This window comes from Hyperolius riggenbachi, chromosome 7 (genome assembly GCF_040937935.1).
Source record: "Hyperolius riggenbachi isolate aHypRig1 chromosome 7, aHypRig1.pri, whole genome shotgun sequence".
Classification (NCBI taxonomy): domain Eukaryota; kingdom Metazoa; phylum Chordata; class Amphibia; order Anura; family Hyperoliidae; genus Hyperolius; species Hyperolius riggenbachi.
The window spans coordinates 257883967-257905238 of record NC_090652.1 but is presented as its reverse complement, the minus strand read 5'-3'; the positions used below and the strand labels follow the sequence as shown (position 1 = coordinate 257905238).

General features: G+C 44.1%; 1 protein-coding gene across 3 annotated transcripts in view; it reads right to left on the bottom strand.

Annotated features, from left to right (window-relative positions):
* Window positions 1-2891: 2891 nt before the first annotated feature.
* Window positions 2892-21272, bottom strand: part of LOC137524987 (bile salt export pump-like) — a 146969-nt gene continuing 128588 nt past the window's right edge. For all 3 annotated transcript variants that reach the window (XM_068245590.1, XM_068245589.1, XM_068245591.1), the window contains 7 exons: window positions 19826-20029; window positions 17133-17374; window positions 15156-15312; window positions 12358-12555; window positions 9933-10139; window positions 8042-8188; window positions 2892-3421 (listed from right to left, as the gene is read on the bottom strand). In XM_068245590.1, the coding sequence (XP_068101691.1) occupies window positions 3221-3421; window positions 8042-8188; window positions 9933-10139; window positions 12358-12555; window positions 15156-15312; window positions 17133-17374; window positions 19826-20029 (1356 nt within the window). In that variant the 3' untranslated portion in view covers window positions 2892-3220. The remainder of the gene's footprint in view (window positions 3422-8041; window positions 8189-9932; window positions 10140-12357; window positions 12556-15155; window positions 15313-17132; window positions 17375-19825; window positions 20030-21272) is intronic.

Sequence of the window (21272 nt, the reverse complement as noted above, 5' to 3'; positions counted from 1 at the left end):
GAGGAAAACTGATGTACCAGGTAATGTCCATGTTTCCCTATGGCTCAAGTGGGCGATGTTACAGTTTAACTGTGTGCTGACCAGAAAGCTGTTATGGGTAATGACCATTTTCAAAATGGAGGACGAAAAATTCCCTTGATCACAGCGAACAAACAGGAAGTGGGACAGGAGAAAGACACTGAGGAGTAGACCAGTGTTTCCCAACCGCTGTTCCGCGGCACAGTAGTGTGCCGCGGGATGTTGCCTGGTGTGCCGTGTGGGGATCCCCAACCTGTGGTCCGCGGGACGCAGGACTGTCCTCTTCCTCCCCCCTCCCGCCCGTCCCCACGGCCGCCGCTTTTATTACCTTAGCAGCGGCCGCTCTCCCCTCTCCAGCGCATGTATTTATTCAAGCAGTGTATCTCCCAGCTGCTCTGTGTGTGATGCGCAGGAAGCAGGGCTCGGTTACCATAGTAACGGCAAAACATATCGCTGTTACAGGAAGCCGCTGCTCTGCTTCATGCCGCATCACACAGAGCAGCCGGGAGATACACTGCTTGAATAAATACACGCGCCGGAGAGGGGAGAGCGGCCGCTGTTAAGGTACTATTCTGGCTATACTGGGGCACTATACTGGCTATACTGGGGCACTATACTAGCTATACTGAGGCAACTAAACTCCCTATACTGGGGCAACTGTGCTAGCTATGCAGCCGCACCCCAGCCCTCCCCCCCCATAACCTGCTGCGCACGGCACTGTCCACTAGGTCGCGCAAACACCCGGCGCCCCCCCCGCCGTTCCCCGGAGAAAAATTTGGTCAGAAAGTGTTCCCCGGGCCAGAAAAGGTTGGGAACCACTGGAGTAGACTACATGGAAGGTAAGTATTACTTGTGTATGCTTATTTTGACTTTTAATTTTCAGTTCAGGTTTTCTTTAAGCACGGCATACAAATGTAATTTGATTCCCCAACACTTCCTATATATAAGCATTATTTTATATTATGCACAAAAATATTTTCTAAAACCAAAACAAAAAAGCTGTAGTTTTTTTGTAAAATAAAAAAGGAAAATGCCTGCAGCACCAATTCATAGATCCTCATCCTATTTTCTGTGATTTACATCTGCCTGCACAAGCACAGTCAGTCTGGAACCCTCTCTCTTTAGTCACAGAGGCATTGGGCGCTGTAATCGCTCCTTTGAGCTGAAGACACACCCCTAGATAAATAATGACTTATGACATGGTGTCAGACTTGCTACTTTTTAAGCACTTTTTTATTTTCTAGACGTTGAAAAGTTATTTTTTGGGTGGTGCAGAAGCTGAGGATGCAGAGACTAGGGGAAATGTGTGGATGTGGATAAAGAACTGATTAAGGGACAGAAACAGTGGCGTAGCAATAGGGGTTGCAGAGGTAGCAACTGCATCAGGGCCCTTGGGCCAAAGGGGCCCCGAGGGGCCCTCTCTCAAGCACGATATTAGCTCTCTAATGGCCCTGTGTTGGTAATAATCACTCCTATAAATGCTTTAGACAGTAGTAATCATTAACAAACTGTTTCCCATCCCCTACTTGCACCTCTGACACTATTGTTGTCCTTTGCAGGTTTTGGTGTGCTGTATCAATTGTTATGCATAGAGTGCTTGGGGGGCCCCATGTAAAACTTGCACCGGGGCCCATAGCTCCTTAGCTACGCCACTGGACAGAAACAAAAGATTGTTGGTAAGCGGATCATTTTTGGATGGGAAACTGTGAGCAGTGGGGTCCCACAAGGGTTAGTTCTAGGTCCAATTGTTTTCAATTAATTTATTAATTAACTAGTCTAGTGGATGGAATACAGAGTAATGTGGGAAGCCTGGTTGAATAGTAAAGCAGGTTTATCAAGAAGGATGCAAAGCAAATTGAAACACACAGGGGGCTGTTGCGCAGCAGGATAACCAGCCAGAAGCTTGTTTAATTTAACATCTACAAAACTGATTGGCTGCTGTGATCAAACCAATTTTTCACCTAGTTTATTAGAAAATGTCTCCATAAATCTGTGCCAGTGTTTGTACAGTGACACCATTATGACTCAGCACTGCAGTAGAGTCCTGCATACAATGTGCAAAAGTTATATGAAGTTAAATATACTTTGCAAAATTGTTCCATAAAGGATGATTTAGTTTGATGATAGCCCCAGATCACGCCACTGATTTAAAAACGTCTTCAGACATAGCAATACCAAACTGCCAAATCTGAATATGAAGGTGCCCCCTTAATAATTAACATTAAACTGCCACTAAATGCCAGAATGTCAGTTCACGTCTGATGGAGGTTTTAATAAAAACCATTGGTTTAAAGTTGAATTAACTTTTTTTTTCCCAAACTGTTGTAGACACGGAATCAGATCAATGGGCATTTAACCCTTTTAAAGGGACTCATAGCGATCTCTCTGCTCTAAAGCAACAGCATAATAACCTTTAAATAAAAACACATTCTTGTTACATAGCTTAACATAACAGAGGTGCCAATTTAGGATAAAATCTTTAAAAACTGTTTAAAAGAAGGAGGAAGTGGTGGACTTACCTCACCATAGGTAAACACCACAGTTTGTGTCCACTGAAAAAGTGTTTAAAAAAAGGGAAACTGATGCCCAAGGGAGCTGTTTATAAAAGAGAGGGGAGCATTACATGGATGGCACTCATGGAAGAGTGGGCTGCACATGGAATGTGGGAGTAGGGGGCGCTGCTGCATAATAAAGGGAGGGGCACAACATACTTGGCCTAGGGGCACAAGACGTATAAATCCGGCCTTGCCATTTGCTGAAGGTAAATGCACTGGCATGGCATGGCCTACCTCAGTATCTGAAGCAAAAGAAATACCCAAACCGCTCATAGTGACCCAGAACCACTAGGAAAAGTAGTAGACAAGACAGTGAAGGATCTGCAATAAGCCTTTATATCAATCTTGCATCCTGTCAGTACAGTCACATGGCAGTGGCCACTTCATCACTACTTCACTAAATGTATTGCTAACATTAAATGGTACCCAGCAGTATTTTAGTATCATGTACCCGTTTAGCACTTGTAAACCAGGAAATATGTGATAGCAGTGACTGCACTGATACACAGTTGTCACACACAGTGTCTAGGATAGATGTTCAGGCCATTACAGTTCTCACAGTATATCTCTCTTAATAGATGTCCTTTTACAGTTTCCATTACAGTTTTTGTGCACGCCTATAATTGGTACAGCTGCACCTCTGGGTATTAGCTGATTGGTGCTCCAGTTGTGACCAGTTTATAGTAGGCTCCTTTCATCTCCATGAGTTCGTCATGATTGCCTTTTTCAATCACTAATCCCTGGGACATGACGGCGATGATGTCAGAGTTCTGAATGGTGGACAGCCGATGGGCGATGACAATACATGTTCGGCCTTCTCTCGCTCGGTCCAGGGCAGCTTGTACTGTCTGCAAACCAGAGGTGGAAGGAAGAATTAAGTCAACGCAGCTCAGTGAATGGTAAGTAGGGCTACATACAATGTTGTTTGTTTGTTTGTTTAAGGTCCCTTTTACACCTGCATTGCAAGAGAGCGTTACAATGCCCTGTTTTACCGCAGGGTGACGCCATAGAAATTGCAAGTGAATGGGGCCATTCAAACTTACGGTGTTGCTTTGGGTCGGAAGTATGCAATCTGCTGCAATCCCGACGCACAGCCTGCAGTGCGTTATCGCAAGCGCTGTACTTAATGCGTGGTGCTTGGGGTAATGAAACTATATGGGCGACGGAGTAAGTGTAAGCACCAACGGGAATCCTGGTGATGTACTTCCTGCCCAGTAGTGATGTATGCGAGCATCTTGCCTATGCAGGCGAACTGCTCGCCACAAAGCTATGGGCCGCCTGGCCCTGTATTACTTCTGGGTTGCAATGGCCATCAGTAGTACGCATGACCTGGCCCGGACGCGTTCATTAGTACGCATGCCCTGTCCCGGCAGTGCGCGTCCTTCATTGTGCACCTTTGGCCGGGTACGCTTTGCGCATGAGTGCAACATCACGTGATGAGGTGCGCAATCAAGGAAGCGTACTGCCGGGCCAGGGCATGCGTACTAATAAACATGTCCTGGCCAGGGCATGCGTACTACTGCAGGATATTGCGACCCGGAAGTAGCAAAGGGCCAGGCTGCCTATAGATGTTTGCCGGCTAGCAGCTCACCATCATCTCTATTGCCCAGCAGCAGTACGTCACTGAGTGGGGGGGGGGGGGGCGGCGCTATGCATTTGACCTTGTAGGCGCACTCTGCTGCAGAGTCATATGAGTGAGTTTGTTGCGGTGGGATGCGGCAGGAGCATCCCACCACAATGCAAAAAAACAAGTGTAAGACCGGCCTAAAGGATAACTGTAACTACAGATAAAATTACCCAACATGCATAAAAAACTTATGGGCGTGGCCATGAGGTGAGTGGGCGTGGCCATGGGTGGGGCCAAATGTACATGAACTTAGCAGCGGTGTAAGCTATGGATAACGGGCCTGCCCATCGAAATATTGGACGGAGCCCCCTGTCCTTTATTTGGATCATTTACAATCAGTATAGGCATAGATCAAAGATGTATATGCACATACAATTTTAATTGGTCAATCACTGACCCCCAATTTTCCCACCCCCGTGCAGTAAGTGGGCCAACAGACAATGAATTTTATGAACAGAGCTAAAATTGGCTAATCAAAATTGTATGTGTGTACCAGGCTTTACAGCTAATACTGTACATACTGAAAGTAGCAGGGATCAGCATACAATACAGCTGGTTTACAATCAATAAAGGCACAGAGTAACACCTTACGCTGTACACACTGGAGGTAAATCAGCACACAGTGCAAGCACTAGAGAACAGCGTATACTGTACATACTGTAGGCAGCAGAATTCAGCACACTGCAGCTAGCGTGCCAAAAATATGACGATCACGTTGTGCGGCGTGATTATCGTGCCGCACCAAAAAATTGGTGGGCCATGGACCAGAATATAGGTGTGGTAACGGGTGGAGACAAATTTACATGAACCTAGCAATGGTGGGACATCAGATTAGGACAGTGGTGGCGAACCTTTTGGAGGCCGAGTGCCCAAACTGCAACCCAAAAGTCACTTATCTATCGCAAAGTGGCAACAGCAATTTAAACTAAATACTGTACAAACGTTTTAACTCATACATGAACATTATGGAAAATCCAAGTTGAAAATAAACTGTGAAGATAAACAATTTCATCCATCCTACTCCTGAAAAATGTATTCAATTTTTTAGAACCTCCCAGTTTTATTTTCTGTTTTAAAACGCTAAAAAAGTAGGTTTAATGCTATTGTCTCATATGATAAGGATTCAGCTTTTCCCATAGTCTCGCAGTTAGCAATCATGTGACCCCCAACAAGACAAATTCAGCAATCATGAGGCCTCCAACAAATCATGAGGCCCCCAACAAGACAAATTCAGCAATCATGAGGCCCCCAACAAATTATGAGGCCCCCAACAAGACAAATTCAGCAATCATGAGGCCCCCAACAAATCATGAGGCCCCCAACAAGACAAATTCAGCAATCATGAGGCCCCCAACAAGACAAATTCAGCAGTCATGAGGCACATAAATAGACAGCATTTCACATAAATAGGCAGAATGCCCCCTTAATATGGTAGCCCCCCAAGTTAGGTAGTGAGTGACAGGGACCCCCAAGTTAGCTAGTGAGTGACAGGCGCCTCCAGTTAGGTAGTGAGTGACAGGGACCCCGATAGTGAGTGACAGGGAGCACCTTTAGGTAGTGAGTGAGTGACAGGGAGCCCCTTTAGGCAGTGAGTGAGTGACAGGGAGCCCCTTTAGGGAGTGAGTGAGTGACAGGGAGGCCCTTTAGGGAGTGAGTGAGTGACAGGGAGCCCCTTTAGGAAGTGAGTGAGTGCCAGGGAGCCCCTTTAGTGAGTGAGTGCGTGCCAGGGAGCCCCTTTAGGGAGTGAGTGAGTGACAGAGAGGCCCTTTAGGGAGTGAGTGCGTGCCAGGGAGCCCCTTTAGGGAGTGATTGAGTGACAGGGAGGCCCTTTAGGGAGTGAGTGAGTGACAGGGAGCCCCTTTGGGCAGTGAGTGAGTGACAGGGAGCCCCTTTAGGGAGTGAGTGCGTGCCAGGGAGCCCCTTTAGGGAGTGAGTGCGTGCCAGGGAGCCCCTTTAGGGAGTGAGTGAGTGACAGGGAGCCCCTTTAGGGAGTGAGTGACAGGGAGCCCCTTTAGGGAGTGAGTGAGTGACAGGGAGCCCCTTTAGGGAGTGAGTGAGTGACAGGGAGCCCCTTTAGGGAGTGAGTGAGTGACAGGGAGCCCCTTTAGGGAGTAAGTGAGTGCCAGGGAGCCCCTTTAGTGAGTGAGTGAGTGACAGGGAGCCCCTTTAGTGAGTGAATGAGTGACAGGGAGCCCCTTTAGGGAGTGAGTGCGTGCCAGGGAGCCCCTTTAGGGAGTGAGTGAGTGCCAGGGGAGCCCCTTTAGGGAGTGAGTGAGTGCCAGGGGAGCCCCTTTAGGGAGTGAGTGAGTGACAGGGAGCCCCTTTAGGGAGTGAGTGAGTGACAGGGAGCCCCTTTAGGCAGTGAGTGAGTGACAGGGAGCCCCTTTAGGGAGTGAGTGAGTGACAGGGAGCCCCTTTAGGGAGTGAGTGAGTGACAGGGAGCCCCTTTAGGGAGTGAGTGCGTGCCAGGGAGCCCCTTTAGGGAGTGGGTGCGTGCCAGGGAGCCCCTTTAGGGAGTGAGTGAGTGCCAGGGAGCCCCTTTAGGGAGTGAGTGAGTGCCAGGGAGCCCCTTTAGGGAGTGAGTGAGTGACAGGGAGCCCCTTTAGGGAGTGAGTGAGTGCCAGGGAGCCCCTTTAGGGAGTGAGTGAGTGACAGGGAGCCCCTTTAGGGAGTGAGTGAGTGCCAGGGAGCCCCTTTAGGGAGTGAGTGAGTGACAGGGAGCCCCTTTAGGGAGTGAGTGAGTGCCAGGGAGCCCCTTTAGGGAGTGAGTGAGTGACAGGGAGCCCCTTTAGGGAGTGAGTGAGTGACAGGGAGGCCCCTTTAGTGAGTGAGTGAGTGACAGGGAGCCCCTTTAGTGAGTGAGTGAGTGCCAGGGGAGCCCCTTTAGGGAGTGAGTGAGTGACAGGGAGGCCCCTTTAGGGAGTGAGTGAGTGACAGGGAGCCCCTTTAGTGAGTGAGTGAGTGTGTGAGTGAGTGACAGGGAGGCCCCCCCCTCTAGCCGCTGCCGCTGCCGCCGCTCCCCCCCTACCTCTCAGCAGACCTCAGGATCAGCGGCGACCCGACCAGATGTACGAGCGGGCGCTAGACGCACCCGCTCGATATGCGGAAGTGATGTCACTTCCGCATATCAGTGCGGGCGCTGGGTCCTAGCACCCGCACGATTGGTCGCCGGCTCGCCGCCTGATCCTGAGGTCTGAGACTGTCAGTGACGCGGCGGCTGGAGGGAGCCGCTGAGTCTTGACAGAGGGGGCGGCCGGGCGGAGATCCGTGGCACCCCAGGACAGATTGGGGGCACGTGCCCCCCTAAAACAGGGCTAGCGACGCCCCTGGTCAAAGGCATATCGTCAGATTTTGCAGGGGGGTTGGTTAGGGTGGGCGTCGGTTGAGGGAGGGCTTGTGTTAGAATAAGTTAGGACTAGTGATTGTAAAATATCAGTAAAAATTGCCAATATTTTACTATTGGAATTACCACTGCGCAATAGTAGAATATTGGTAATGTAACAGATATTCTACTAGCAGCTATCTCTGGCACCCAAATTACTGCGGCACTCTGTTTATATGTTTGGCCTTTACTTCAGTAGTACACATTGAAGGGAAGGCCAATGGCATTGTGGATGGTAGTACTCATGCTGGATTTTCACCCAACACGATATAAGAAATGAGCCTCTCAGGTGACTAAAATCTAACATGCATATGCAGCTTCAGGAGACCGCACTTGCCAAATAAAGGATCGTACTTGATCTTTATGCTGCATAACAATTTTCCTTTTTGTAATTTTTTTTATATATATTTTTGATTACATTTCACTCTATTAATTTGCGCTTCAAGTTTAGTTGCGCACCTTTTCACTCTCTGTGTCCAGCGCAGACGTTGCTTCATCAAGAAGTAGAATTTTGGGGTCCCTTATGATTGCTCTGGCAATCGCAATCCGCTGCTTCTGTCCGCGAGAAAGCTGAGAGCCGTGAGCCCCAACATTGGTGTCATATTTCTGTAACGAGAAATGATATCCCAGTCATTGGTATAATACAAAACTGCATTATTATGACAAACCAAACATAAATAGTGGATTAAATGAGTAACTTAATATTGAGATAGAAAGCTCAAAAAGAGCTGTAAGCAAGTCCATCGCCTCTATATTTGCCAGATGAAGTGGGAACCTAGTCCTGAGAAACGTGTTGCATTCTATGAGAGTTGTTTTTTGAATAATAAAGCTATAATTTTTTATCTTATTCTTCAGCGCTTTTTTTGAGAGGATTATGTCTTTTTTTTAAACAGTTTTTAACTATTTTATTTCATTTTGGCATCTCTGAAACGTAAAGTGCACCTGAAGCAAGAGGTATATGGAGGCTGCCATATTTATTTCCTTTTAAATAATACCAATAGCCTGGCTATGCTGCTGATCTCTTTTGCTGCAATGGTGTCACACGCCTATAACCAGCATTCAGTTCATCTTGACATATTTTTGTCAGAAACATTTGATCTGCATGCTTGTTTGGGATCTATGGCTAAAAGTATTATGCTAGGTACACACTATACAATTTTCTGTTAGATTTACCTGCCAGATTGATTTTTTTCAACATATCCGATCTTAATCTCGATCGATTTTCCGATCGAAAAGTGAATGGAAATCGATCGGAAAATCGATCGAAAATCGATCAAAATTTAGATCGGACATGTTGAAAAAAATCAATCTGGCAGGTAAATCTAACAGAAAATTGTATCGTTTGTACCTAGCATTAGAGGCAGTAGATCAGCAGGACGGCCAGGCAACTGGCATTGATAAGATGCGTTCTCGTCACCACCCGTTAGTACAGAGATCAGTGAATGGTAACGGGGCAGGAGTAGTGGAGCCGACGTTAATTACTAGCGTTCGCTATGCTGAAATTCAGCAGCATAGCGTGTACAGAGTGCACGTTCCCTGATTACACACGCTACGCTGCCAGTAGCGCACCTGGAGTTCATGGACACTAAATTAAGGCCCTCTGATTCACTAGCGCATATAACAGAAGCTAACTTGCGCTGTTGCGCAGCGCTAAGCTTACTGAATCAAGCCCCTAAATAGTTACCTTAGGGACTCAACTTTTTTTTAATATGCGTTTCATGAGGGTATATTACAGTTATTTTTGCAAATATGGGTTTGTAATTAGTGACGGACACAAAACGGACAAAATGCACCTTTATTTCCAAATACAATATTTTTGCTATATATTGTACTATGGGCATCATTTAAACGTTGTAATAACCGGGACAACTGGGCTAATAAAATGTGTAGTTTTATCTATGGTACAATGTTTTATTTGAAAACCATATTTGCCGAAAAATAATGAATGGTTTTCATTTGTTTCTTATTATTTCAGTTAAAAAACAGGTAGAATAAAATAATTCTTAGCAAAATGTACCACCCAAAGAAAGCCTAATTGGTGGCAAAAAAAAACAAGATATAAATCATTTTGTTGTGATAATTAGTGATAACATTATTGGCTAATGAAAGGGAGGAGTGTTGACAGGTGAAAATTGCTCTGGTCCAGAAGGGTTAAAACCCCTTAGTGGTTAACTAGTTAAATACATATGTCAGCTCCCACATCCCTCTCACTTCTTTTTATGTGTCAATATAAATAAAGTGCACATCCTAGTGGGAGCTAAACTCATGACTCCAGTGTTGTCAGGTTACAATGATGAGCAGTACGGCTCTGGGTGCAATGGAAGCAGTGTCTCCGCAGCCCAATACTCACATCTGGAAGAGTCATTACGAAGTCATGGAGCTGAGCCTTCTTTGCTGCCTCTATAACTTTATCCATAGACACCTGCTGGGCATTGTTTCCATACTTGATGTTATCAGCAATGCTGCAGTCAAACAGCACTGGCTCCTGGGAGACAATGCCGATTTGGGAGCGGAGGAATGAAACGTTGATGTTCTTAGAGTTGTGGCCATCTATGAGCTGTGCAAATAGGAGGAAATGTAGCATTTGTCAGAAGAACAAGAAATCGTTGTGTATTGAATAGTGTGAAGGTGGCCATGATTAATACATGTTTTTTTCCGACCAGCAGTGATGAGCATGAATTTCACTTATGGATACGTCTGGCAAATTGGTGTTATAAAAACACATTCCTAGTCCTTTAAGGCCTGTCCAGCAGTGTTAGATCCTGTCCTCCATTGTCCCCCCAAAACCTTCCACATTTCCCCTATCTGGTCCGGTCCAGGACCTGAGAACCGGAAACATTCCACCCCACGCATGTGCAGCTTGAATATTGTACATGCCGCGCACATGCGCAGTTTATCTTTTAGGTGTCCATGGCTGCGCACCCGGAAACCTCCTCCCTACTACGCCGCCTCACACTCAGGGCGAGTCTTCACATTCACAGATCTATGTGCTGTGAGCGCGCACGCAGGAGGGAGGAGGTTGCTAGGAGTGCGGCCATGGACACCTACAAGATAAACGGCGCCACCAGATAGAGGAAATATAGAGCTTTTCGGAGGCAAATGGAGGATCTGGTACAACACTGCTGGCCAGGCCTTAAGGGACTAGGTATGTGTTTTTATGCCACCATTTTGCCCGATGTATCCTTTAATCGGTATTTTGCATCCTAATTTTGGAAAAAAAGTAGTTTGTAATTGTAATTGGGAACTGTAATTTCACGTATTTCACGTAATTTCATGCCTACTTTATCGGTTAAGAGCAAAGCCCCCCCCCCCCCCCCACATGCTTGTTATCATCACCAAAACTGCAATGCATGCTAATAGTGGGAATAGTGGGAGCAAGTAAAAAAAAAAAAACACCGTTTTTGAGAAAATCAATTTTAAAATTCAAATGAAAAATAATTTTTTATTTGGCAAAATGTAATTTTACTGAGTTTAAAAACTCTTTTCCTTTGAATGTTAAAATTGTTTTGCTCAAAAACAAAAAGGTCTTATAGGGGGCTTTGCTATTAACCACTAAAAAGTATGCATAATTATGCAAAATTATGACTGGAATATGCGTAATCAATGTATGCTAACATTTTACATAATCGTAATTAGCAGTTTACAATCATCATTATCAACCAGAGAAATCTGTTCAATTTTTCAGCTAAATTTAATAATTTTAAAATTTTTACCATTATACCTCCACTTATGACCAATTTTTCAGAAATGTTTTTAAAAGATGATTAAATAACACATTAAGTTTTTGTATTTTTCTAACTGATTTTTCAAACACATCCAATCAGAAATTTTGAAAAATTTGGAAAACATTTTTTTTTTTCTCAAATCATTTTTTTTTAAATGTTCTACTTTCCTATACAATCAATAATTTTTCTTGAAAAACTGGAAAATTAATCTATTTGGTTGCATCATATATGGTCACCTTTAGTTTCTGGTAGACAGCAAATATATTTGCATTATGCTTGGCCAACTCTAGACCAACAGGGAAGCTATACTGGAGTTGAAGCCCTAGATCACCAGGGGTAGCTATTTGGAGAGGGAAAGGGAAAGCACAAGACACCAGGGAACTGTATATGGGGAGAGAGAGAGCCACTAGACACCAGGGAACTGTATAGAGTAGGGAGAGGGGCCACTAAACACCAGGGAACTGTATAGGGGAGGGAGGGGGCCACTAGACACCAGGGAACTATATAGGGGAGGGAATGAGCCATTAGACACCAGGGGACTGTATAGGGGAGGGAGAACACATGACAACAGGGAACTGTATAGGGGATGAAGGCAGGCCACTAGACACCAGGGAACTGTGCAGTGGAGGGATGGGGGCCATTAGACACCAGGGAACTGTATTGGGAAGGAAGTGGGCCATTATATATTGAGGTTGGCCCGTGACTTGGTCGCAGTGTTCAATTTTGTCCCTTTTTGCATTTCAGTTTGAGACCCCTGGTCTAAAATGAGCCTGTGGGAGCTAGAACCAGCCAGACCAAGGGGGTGGTGACATGGTCCTAGCTTGGGAGTGGTCCACACATGGGATTGGGTGTGGTGAATAGCTGAGCAGTGCTAAACTTGTTAGCACTCACACTACTGTGGGTTGTCTGTTTTATGCTTAGATGGGTGCCAATTTCTATTGTGTATCCTTCAAAAGCCTCAGTAATTAAGGTCTGCTTAATTACTATAAATCACAAAGTATGTATAAGAGAGAGAGAGAGAAAATGTTCTTTAGAGAGCATTCTACGTACCACTTTGCCCTTGTCTGGATCATAAAACCTCTCGAGAAGCTGGACGCTGGTACTTTTGCCGCATCCACTGCTGCCCACAAATGCCAATGTCTGTCCTGGCCTGACCGAAACATTGAGGCCATTCAGTACTTGAATGTCAGGACGGGTGGGATAGGTAAACTTGCAGTCCGTAAACTCAATGCTTCCTTTGAAATCATTCTGGGAACAAGATTGACATTATAATGACTCCAGTGGGATCATTCAATAAAATGCATAAAGTAAAAACATGGCTTGAGAGTCACTTTGAGAGGCTGCGTTACATGCTTATCTTGGTCATAGAAACTGTTTTTCTTACTTGCATCTGAATTCAAGAATTAATCTAGTGGTTTCCAAAGTGGTTGCCATGGTACCCTGGGACACCATGGGCCATATGCAATTCTCTTTTTCACCTGAGTTTTCTCCTAGGAGATAATTTTTCATCTTCAATTTTAAATAACTTTCCAGCACTTTTCTACAAAGAAAGTACCAAAAAGTAGCTGAATAAGTACTATCAAAATTATTTTGAGCCTTTTCTTGCTTTCTGGTAACTTAAAAGGCATTTTATTGACAAGTCTAAAAATATCACCTGGGAGAAAACTATGGAGAAAAAGTGAATTGCATGTGGGCCTATGACTTCAGTCCAGGGGCTATATGCAATTCACTTTTTCACCTGAGTTTTCTCCTAGGTGATATTTTAAAACTTGTCAATAAAATGCTTTCTAAACCACCAGCAAGCAAGAAAATACTCAAAATAATTTTGATAATACTTTATACCTACTTATTGATACTTTTTCCCATTGCAAAATGCTAAAAAGGTATTTTAAATCAAAGATGAACATTTTTATACTAGGAGAAAACTCAGATGAAAAAGTGAATTGCATATGGGTCCAGGGCCCAGGGCCCATATGCAATTCAGTTTTTCACCTGACTTTTCTCCTGGGTGATATTTTAAACGTGTCAATAAAATGAATTTTAAACCATCAGCAAGCAAAACAATGTTCAAAATAATTTTGATAGTTCTTTTTGTCTACTTTTTGATACTTTTTTTTATTGCAAAGTGCTAAAACGTTAATTTAGATCGGAGATGAAATTTTTTTCTCGTAGGAGAAAACTCAGGTGAAAAAGTGAATTGCATATGGGTCCAGGTGTGCTGGGGGAACGTTTTGGCTAACTACTGAGGCTTTCCAGAGTAATTGCTGGTCCCCCTGTTCAGGGGGGATGAAAATAGCATTGCGATTGGACACGCTTGAGCGTCGGGGGCCATTTAGGATCCAGCATGTTGGATCCTTGAGCTAATGTCAGGCCTTCACCGTACACCCGCTAGATAGGTGAATGATCATCGGCCAAAGCTGACTTTTATCTTATGTGTTTACAAATCTTAGCACAGAAGGCTGAACGCTTCATATACGACTAGGAAAACACCGTCTGGAGCAGGAACAGGATGTGATTACAAACATATAATGCATTGTTTAGCATGCCAGACTTGAGGCTGTGGGGGGGAAGTAAGACATTTTTATGGTAGGAGCACTGGCGAGGGCATACTCTAATGAAGGAAGCACTAGAGCAGCATTATATAATGAAGGCAGCACTAGAAGCAGCAGTTGCGATTCTTCCAGATTAGATCATTGGTCACCTCCTGCGCTCTATTGCCACAACTTGTGCAAGTACTTTCTCTTGGGCTCCAAGGTGGAGATGAACCCTTTGTCCTTGACAAACACAAGGGTTCCGTGCAAGTGGGAGGGAAGATTTCTGCCAGCCTCTTGCAAAGCACGCCACATGCCAAGGACCATGGGGGCTACTATTGTTCAGATGGCATGTGGGCCAGCTGAACTGATTTGACAGTACCAGGTCCCCTGGTAGGAGGTGGCTATCTCCAGCTTTTGGCTCGGGCTACTTCAGTTCCGTTAGAGACTTTGTAGCACCTCCCTTTTGTTGCACTTTGTGAATACTTTGGACATGAAAAACTAGGTAAGCATGAGAGAAAAATGGTTATGAAAGTTGTGGAGGGCATGGCGATTTTTTTTAAATAAAAATTTACAATAAAGTAAATAAATAAACGCAATGAAAAAGTAAGAAACTGATCTAGAGGTGTTAACCCATTAGTAGCTTCAATAGAGTTATCTCATTTAAGATAACTCTTTCTTCTCGTTGTGTCGTAAATTCTTGCAATGCTTTGATGTCTCTCTCTTCTATCAGATATAGAAATTGAAAATTAAAAGTCGTCTGTTATTGTCTCACACTGCCCCCTAGTGACAAGTGGCCATAAATACACATTACAGCAGTACTAATTAGAAGCTAGGAAATGTAACAAAGAAGAAATAAAAACAATGTACTTAAACAAATTGGCCTGTAGCATTTGCACGCCTCTAAATAAATTTGCTGCTAAAAGGTTAAAGCATTTTGCTATAAGTGATCCATGATGTTGAAGAAAGCCTGACAAAAGCATTACAAATTGTCCACCAATATGCCTATTAGCAGCTTTTTAATATGCAAGCTGATAACTTGAATTTAGAATTTGCATGGCCATCAAGGTTGTTAATTTGACAGCTTAATTAAACTGTGCGCGATGCAGGGCGATAATTTATATGCTTGAAGTCAGTTTCTTAACACCTACAACTGAATCATGTTCAGGACTGTTTATTAAGCACCTATCATTGTTTGCTTATTGTCATCACAGGATCTTATCTGAAGCACTATTTGCATACCAGCTAATTAAATGGATTACATAAATGCTTCTCTCTAAATTTATTTTCGAAATGTTTTAGTAAAAAGCTGCTTACCCATTTTTCTCCTACATCTTTATAGACGCAGATCTTGGGAATGCGGTCCACTAGTTTGAAGAAGCGTGCGGCTGATATTTTGGCCTTGGCATAATCCGGAGTATAAGATGAAGCTCTTCCCAAAGCAGTTCCACTGGTCACCACTGATGATATCACTCTGCAGTTACATAGCAAACCAATATTAATAGCAGTGATAATCAGTCTCAGGAGGTTAAAATGGACCTGAACTCTTGCTCAGGACAGAAGGAAAATAGAGAGATGCACCCTGTATGTATTTAGAGAGTTTAGCCTATTTAATTCCCCTTCATTTATCTAATCACAAGTTGTAATTTGATCTCTTCCCTGTGTCACATGACTGCCATGGTAGAGATGGCAGCTCATTTGAAAGCACAGGATGTTAAAAATATGTCTGCTTCCATGAATCAGGAAGGAGAAACAGTGGAGATTTATTTTAGGAATTGTATTAGTTATAATAACAAACCACATTTTTTGTTTAAAGGTTATTATGCTATTGTGTATCTTTTAGAGCGGAAAGGACGTTCCGAGTTCAGATCTGCTTTAACTTGTTCACTGGGTAGGGCAAAATCAAAGCAGTATTAGGACTCTGGCTACGTTTACAGTGGGTGTTGTGTTCCCTGTAAAAGCAGGAAAGCAACGCAACGGAAAAGTCATGCAGCATATTATCCGTGTATTGTGTCGCATACAGTGGCGCATACAGTTAATGAAAAGTATGTGTCACTGTTAATGTGCGCGTTTTACAGTAATGCACTGCATGCAGTGCATTGGGATGCCACATGCTGTTCAGGAAATGCTTTTGAAAAAAAAAGATTATCCCCCATGAGGAGATGGACTGGTCCAAGACCTTTCGGTTGTCAGATGTTAACTGCTTACTTTTTTTGCCATAGTGTTGCAATGCACTGCAATGGTCCTCATTAGAATGCATCCATTGATGGACCATACTAATGATGGCATACACATACAAATGATCATTTTCTGCAAAAGACCCAAGAAATGCTTTTGTAGTCCGTTTATGGTACTTAAAGCGGATCTGAGATGAAAAACTAACTATAACAAGTAACATGTCTATATATCTTATCTAAAGTTTAGATAGTTTACACAGCAAATCTATCTGCAAACAGCTTTAATAGAATACGAATAATTCTTCCTGTGATACAATGACAGCAGCCATGTTGTTTGTAAACATTACACAGAGGCAGGCTTATCTGCATCTTGAGCCAAGAAAACTAATCCCCCTCCTTCTCCCTCCTCCCCTCTGCCTCTGAAATCTCTGGCTAGTAATACCTCCCCTCCTCCTCCTCCCATGAGCCCTTGCTACTGTCTGAAAGTGCCTTGGCTCTCTGAAAACCTGTGGGAGTGGCTTATTTAGTTTATAGGGAATTAGAGCATTAAAACAAAAACAAAAAAGTATTTGACTTGAGGAATGCCCTATAAACAATAGGAAAGGAACACAATTATGCAATGAGTAAAAGTTCATCTCGGATCCACTTTAAGTTTCCTGGGGAGCCATGGGGCATGCCTCTCTCTCTCTCTCATTATGCAGGGCAGCATGCAGCGGAAATTTCTTAACCCTCTTCACGTTTACAGCTGACTGCTGCTCTGCTGTATTCTCTGTACAGCACCTGACTGATGAGTCCCCTGACCAGCATGCTGCTCGGCATAATGAGGGAGAGAGGCACGTCCCCATGACTTCCCTTGTTTACTATTGGTTGGTTGCGACTGCCAGTTGGTAGAGTCCTGGATGCTCAGGGGAGAGGTTAGTGTTATGCTGAGGCCCATTTTACACATATCCGACATCAGACAACCCCTGCCAGTGTGAGATATCCAAGTCCCTACTGTACTATACTACTGTGACAAAGGATCAGCAATCTGGGAAACTATTAGATTCTGAAAGTTCTGAAAGTTCACATCCACTGCTGGGAACTCCTGCAACTTACAAATCATAAATCTATACTGTACCTAAATACAAAACTGTAGTGGAGACCTTCCATTTCCACCAGATACCCTCCATATCTGTAGGACACTGAATTGGCAATGAAGACAATGCACTGGGCGAAGCCAAAACATAGTCCATAGATGTTGGCTTTCTTGATTGCCGCTCTGTAGGGGGCTTCTAGCTGTTCCTCGTACATCTCGATAAATCTCTTCTCTTTTGCAATACCAGCAATGGTTCTGATGTTCCCTAGAGACTCGCTGGAAATCTACAACACAGATGTTGTTTTTAGGACAACACAGTTTAATTGGTGATCTCATACACACATCAGGCTATAAATATGCATAAATGCCAGAGGATATGAACAACCTAAAAACTGGACATAGTAGTGCTTCAAAGCAGAGTAGAGTAAGCGCTATCAGCCATAACGGGTGGTGAGGAGGCATTGGTTTGTCTTCTTCAACCAAACTTCTGGAGCTGAGTAAGGGCTTGTTCACATCTAGGGCATTTTCAACCTTTTTTGAAGCGCAGGCGATTTTCCAAATCACCCACAAAACGCTGGTGCAACGATTCCCTATGAGAAGGTTCATATCAGTGCATTTCGTCTGCTTTGTGCTCCGCAAAGCAGTGCCTGTACCATTTTTCAGACGATTTTGCTCTAATGGTATAGGAAGAGCGCTAAACGCTCACAAAATCACTTTATGCAGTGATTGCGTTTGAGTTATTAAGAATAAATACATTGTATTTATTCTTTTCCATGTCAAAGAGTTCAGGAAGTGACAAACGTAATCGCTCTGGAAAAGCACTTACAAAAGTGATTTGCACAAAAACGTATCGCGCAGTAGAACTCCGGGAGTGGGAAAAAAAACAATCGAAAATCGCTGCCGTCAGCGATTTCGATTTTAGATGAGAACAAAGCCTAATTTAGTTAAAGGAACACTGTCAAAGAAAGAAATTTTGTGCCAACACTATTAATGAATGTGAACACAAATTAAATAAAGGAGACAGTATATTTTTTGTGCAGTAAGTTTTTTTTTTTCATGACAGATTCCCATATACAGCGGTTGACCTTCGTAGGTGATTCCGCTGAGGGACACGTAGGCTGTAGCCCACTGTGGTGTTGCTGTAGCTCGGGGCAGATGTGTCCCACCAAAGGCTATACAGGAGAACGCATCCGCCTGCCTGGGATTATCACAGATTACACAGAAGTGTGGTCCGCTTACTGCAACAGATCCTGCGGATCCATTGCAGAGGGACAAGTGTGAAGTGGGACAAGTGTGAAGGGGATTCTATTTATAAAATAGGAGCCCTTCACTGTCAGTTTTACGATGAGCATAAAATGGAAAAAAGGGCTGGTTCACACTGCAAGAGCTTTTTAATTGATTTGAAAAGTTATTGCTAAGGCAAGCATACATGTAAAAACGGCGCTGGCAAATTTGGACGCAGGATGAAGCTGAAAATCGGCTCACCCTGCTGCTGCAAAAGTCCCGGTGGTGATAATTATTTTCCCCCTCCAGGCCAAAGCAGGTGGTTTCAGTGCATGGAGCTCACTGCTGGGCGCCAAGACCATGCATCCGATAGCAGCAATGTTATGCTGCATGGGGCGCGTAAGAGTAATTCGAGCCTCTGGCGGCTGCCGGACTCCAAAGTACATCTCCTTCTGAGTTGCGACAATTCAGAGGGGGGATAGTTTTTAATGCTGCTGAGGAGTTTTGCGGCAGTCGGGAGAGGTGTCATTTGGCTTTCCCAGCGCCCAACTCACCAGTGACGCGACAATTTGTACACCTTCAGGCCATCATGAACACTGGGGAAAGACGCAATTCGGCTGCCAGCTAGCAGACGAATTACACTGTTTGTAAAGTAATTTGGGTTTCGTCTTTTGCGGCGCCCAAATTAGCTTCCGAGCACCGCTATAGCCGTAATTCACATTAGGGCCTATGGCGGTGCATGGTTCACCCAAATTTGCCGGTGTCTATTTGTTTTTCTTTGCTAATGCAATGCTTTGGGGGATTTTACAAAATCACGTCGCTCAACTGAGAACACACACATAGCATTACATTAGCAAGAGCTTTTAAAATCACAAGCGCTTAGAAAAAGCTCTTGCAGTGTCCCTTCTCCGCCCAAGTGGGACACAGCCCAAAGCTTCACCCTTTCAGTGCCTTCTGAAACCAAGTAAAACTAGGATTTCCATAAATACTAATGAAGAATTTGTTTTCCCATATTTTTGTAGGTTATCATGCTGTGACTAATTTTTATTTTAGAGCAGAGAGAAAGTTCGGAGTTTAGTTCCACTTTAAGTAGCCTGGATTTGAAAGAAACTAGTGATCACTGTGATCCATTATTGGTAGGACAATAGTCATGGATTTAGACCTAACATAATGAACTGAATTTGCTAACTTCTGCGATGCTGGGAAAAATGAGGGAACCTACAGTATGGGATCCTGCAGATACAGTAGGACCAGCTTTCAGGTAGAAGGAGGCTATAATCAGGTCATATCAGACCAAATTGAGTTCTCCTGAAAGGTTAGAAAAGAAGCAGATGAACAATTACATCTGCATACGTCTTAATGATTTTTCCTTTTTAATGAACTTTGGCCAGGTTTCTAGGATCCCTTACATTCTCCAATTACCTCCTGGGCAGCACCTGGCATTTCTGTGTGCAGAAGACAGACATATTTGTCTCGTTACTGTAATTACATTTTCAAACAAAAACATTTACCCTTCCTGCTGATTCCATGGCTTGTTTATCCTGATTGGCGAAGCCGGTGAGCATTCTGGCCTGGAAGGCCCCTGATAATGCCAGGAAGGGCAAGAAGCAGGTGATGACCAGGCTGAGCTTCCAGCTAAAGTAGAAGGCGATGATGATGGCCACGCCGATGTTGGTGAGAGAGTTGACGATCATGCCAATCTGCGATCCGGTGGCCTGTAATGCAAAGATCATTTATTCTTAGTGATAGCCTATCCATCACAAACACATACATCAAAAAAAGGCACACGGGTGTTTGGCGCCCAGTAATGCCGATAGTAAAATATTGGTATTTAATGCGAATATTTTACTATTAAAGTGAGAATTATAGGTATTAAACACCGATATTTTAGTATGGCTTTTTTTTAGTATTTAGTATGGATTTTAAATTGCAGCGCAACACAGCCAGTGTGTACAGACCTAGGCCTTATTTACACTCGGGTGCTTTCAGCCCACATATCGCGCTTTGCTGATCGCCGGCGATCAGCAAAGTGGTGCAGCCAGGGCCGGGCCGAGGCAGAGGCGAGAGAGGCTCCAGCCTCAGGGCGCAGTGTAGGAGGGGGCGCACAATTCATTCAGTTGTCATTCCTAATTGTGTATGAAGCAGAAAGAAATAAGAAAAGGGGATACATAGCAGTGACTGCAAGCCAGATAACTAGAGATGAAGGTGTTGGGGGCCCTGGGGTGCCTCTTAGTGTGATAGCAATCAGTGTGGGAGGGATGGGGTGGGAGGGATGGAGGGGCGCACTTTGCTGTCTCAGCCTTGGGTGCTGGAGGACCTTGTCCCGGCTCTGGGTGCAGCACAAGTAATCCCAAGGGATTACTCACACTGCGGTGATTGCTCCGATGATCGCAAGCATGTAGCATTGTCCCGACGATTGAGTTGCGATTCTCACTCACTGGAATAAGAATCATTAGACGCAATCGCTGTAAAATAATTGAATACACAATGCAAAATCATGATCACAATCGCTAGGCGATTGTGATCGATGTTTGGGATTCCAAGCATGAATGGAGCCTTACTATCTGCTATTGAATGCATTGTTTTTTGTTATCCATCGACCGCATTCACACTGAAGCGTTTTACGAGCGATCTTAGCTTGAGCTATGGCAATGCACATCAATGGTTGTGTTCACACTGTATCGTTTGCCAGCTAATAGCTGAAATCTCACAACTATGGTGCATGCAGCATTTTTTTTTGTTGTTGCAATTTTGCATCTTATTTATAAAAAGAAACTGTGACCTAGAATTGAACTTCATCCCATTCAGTAGCTGATATCCCCTTTCCCATGAGAAATCTTTTCCTTTGCACAAACATTCTCCCACATTCCAATACATACTACACTATATTGGGCTCTCGGTTTTCTGCCTTTTATTCCTCCTCTGCACAAACAGTTCATCAGGGGGCTCTGTATGGCT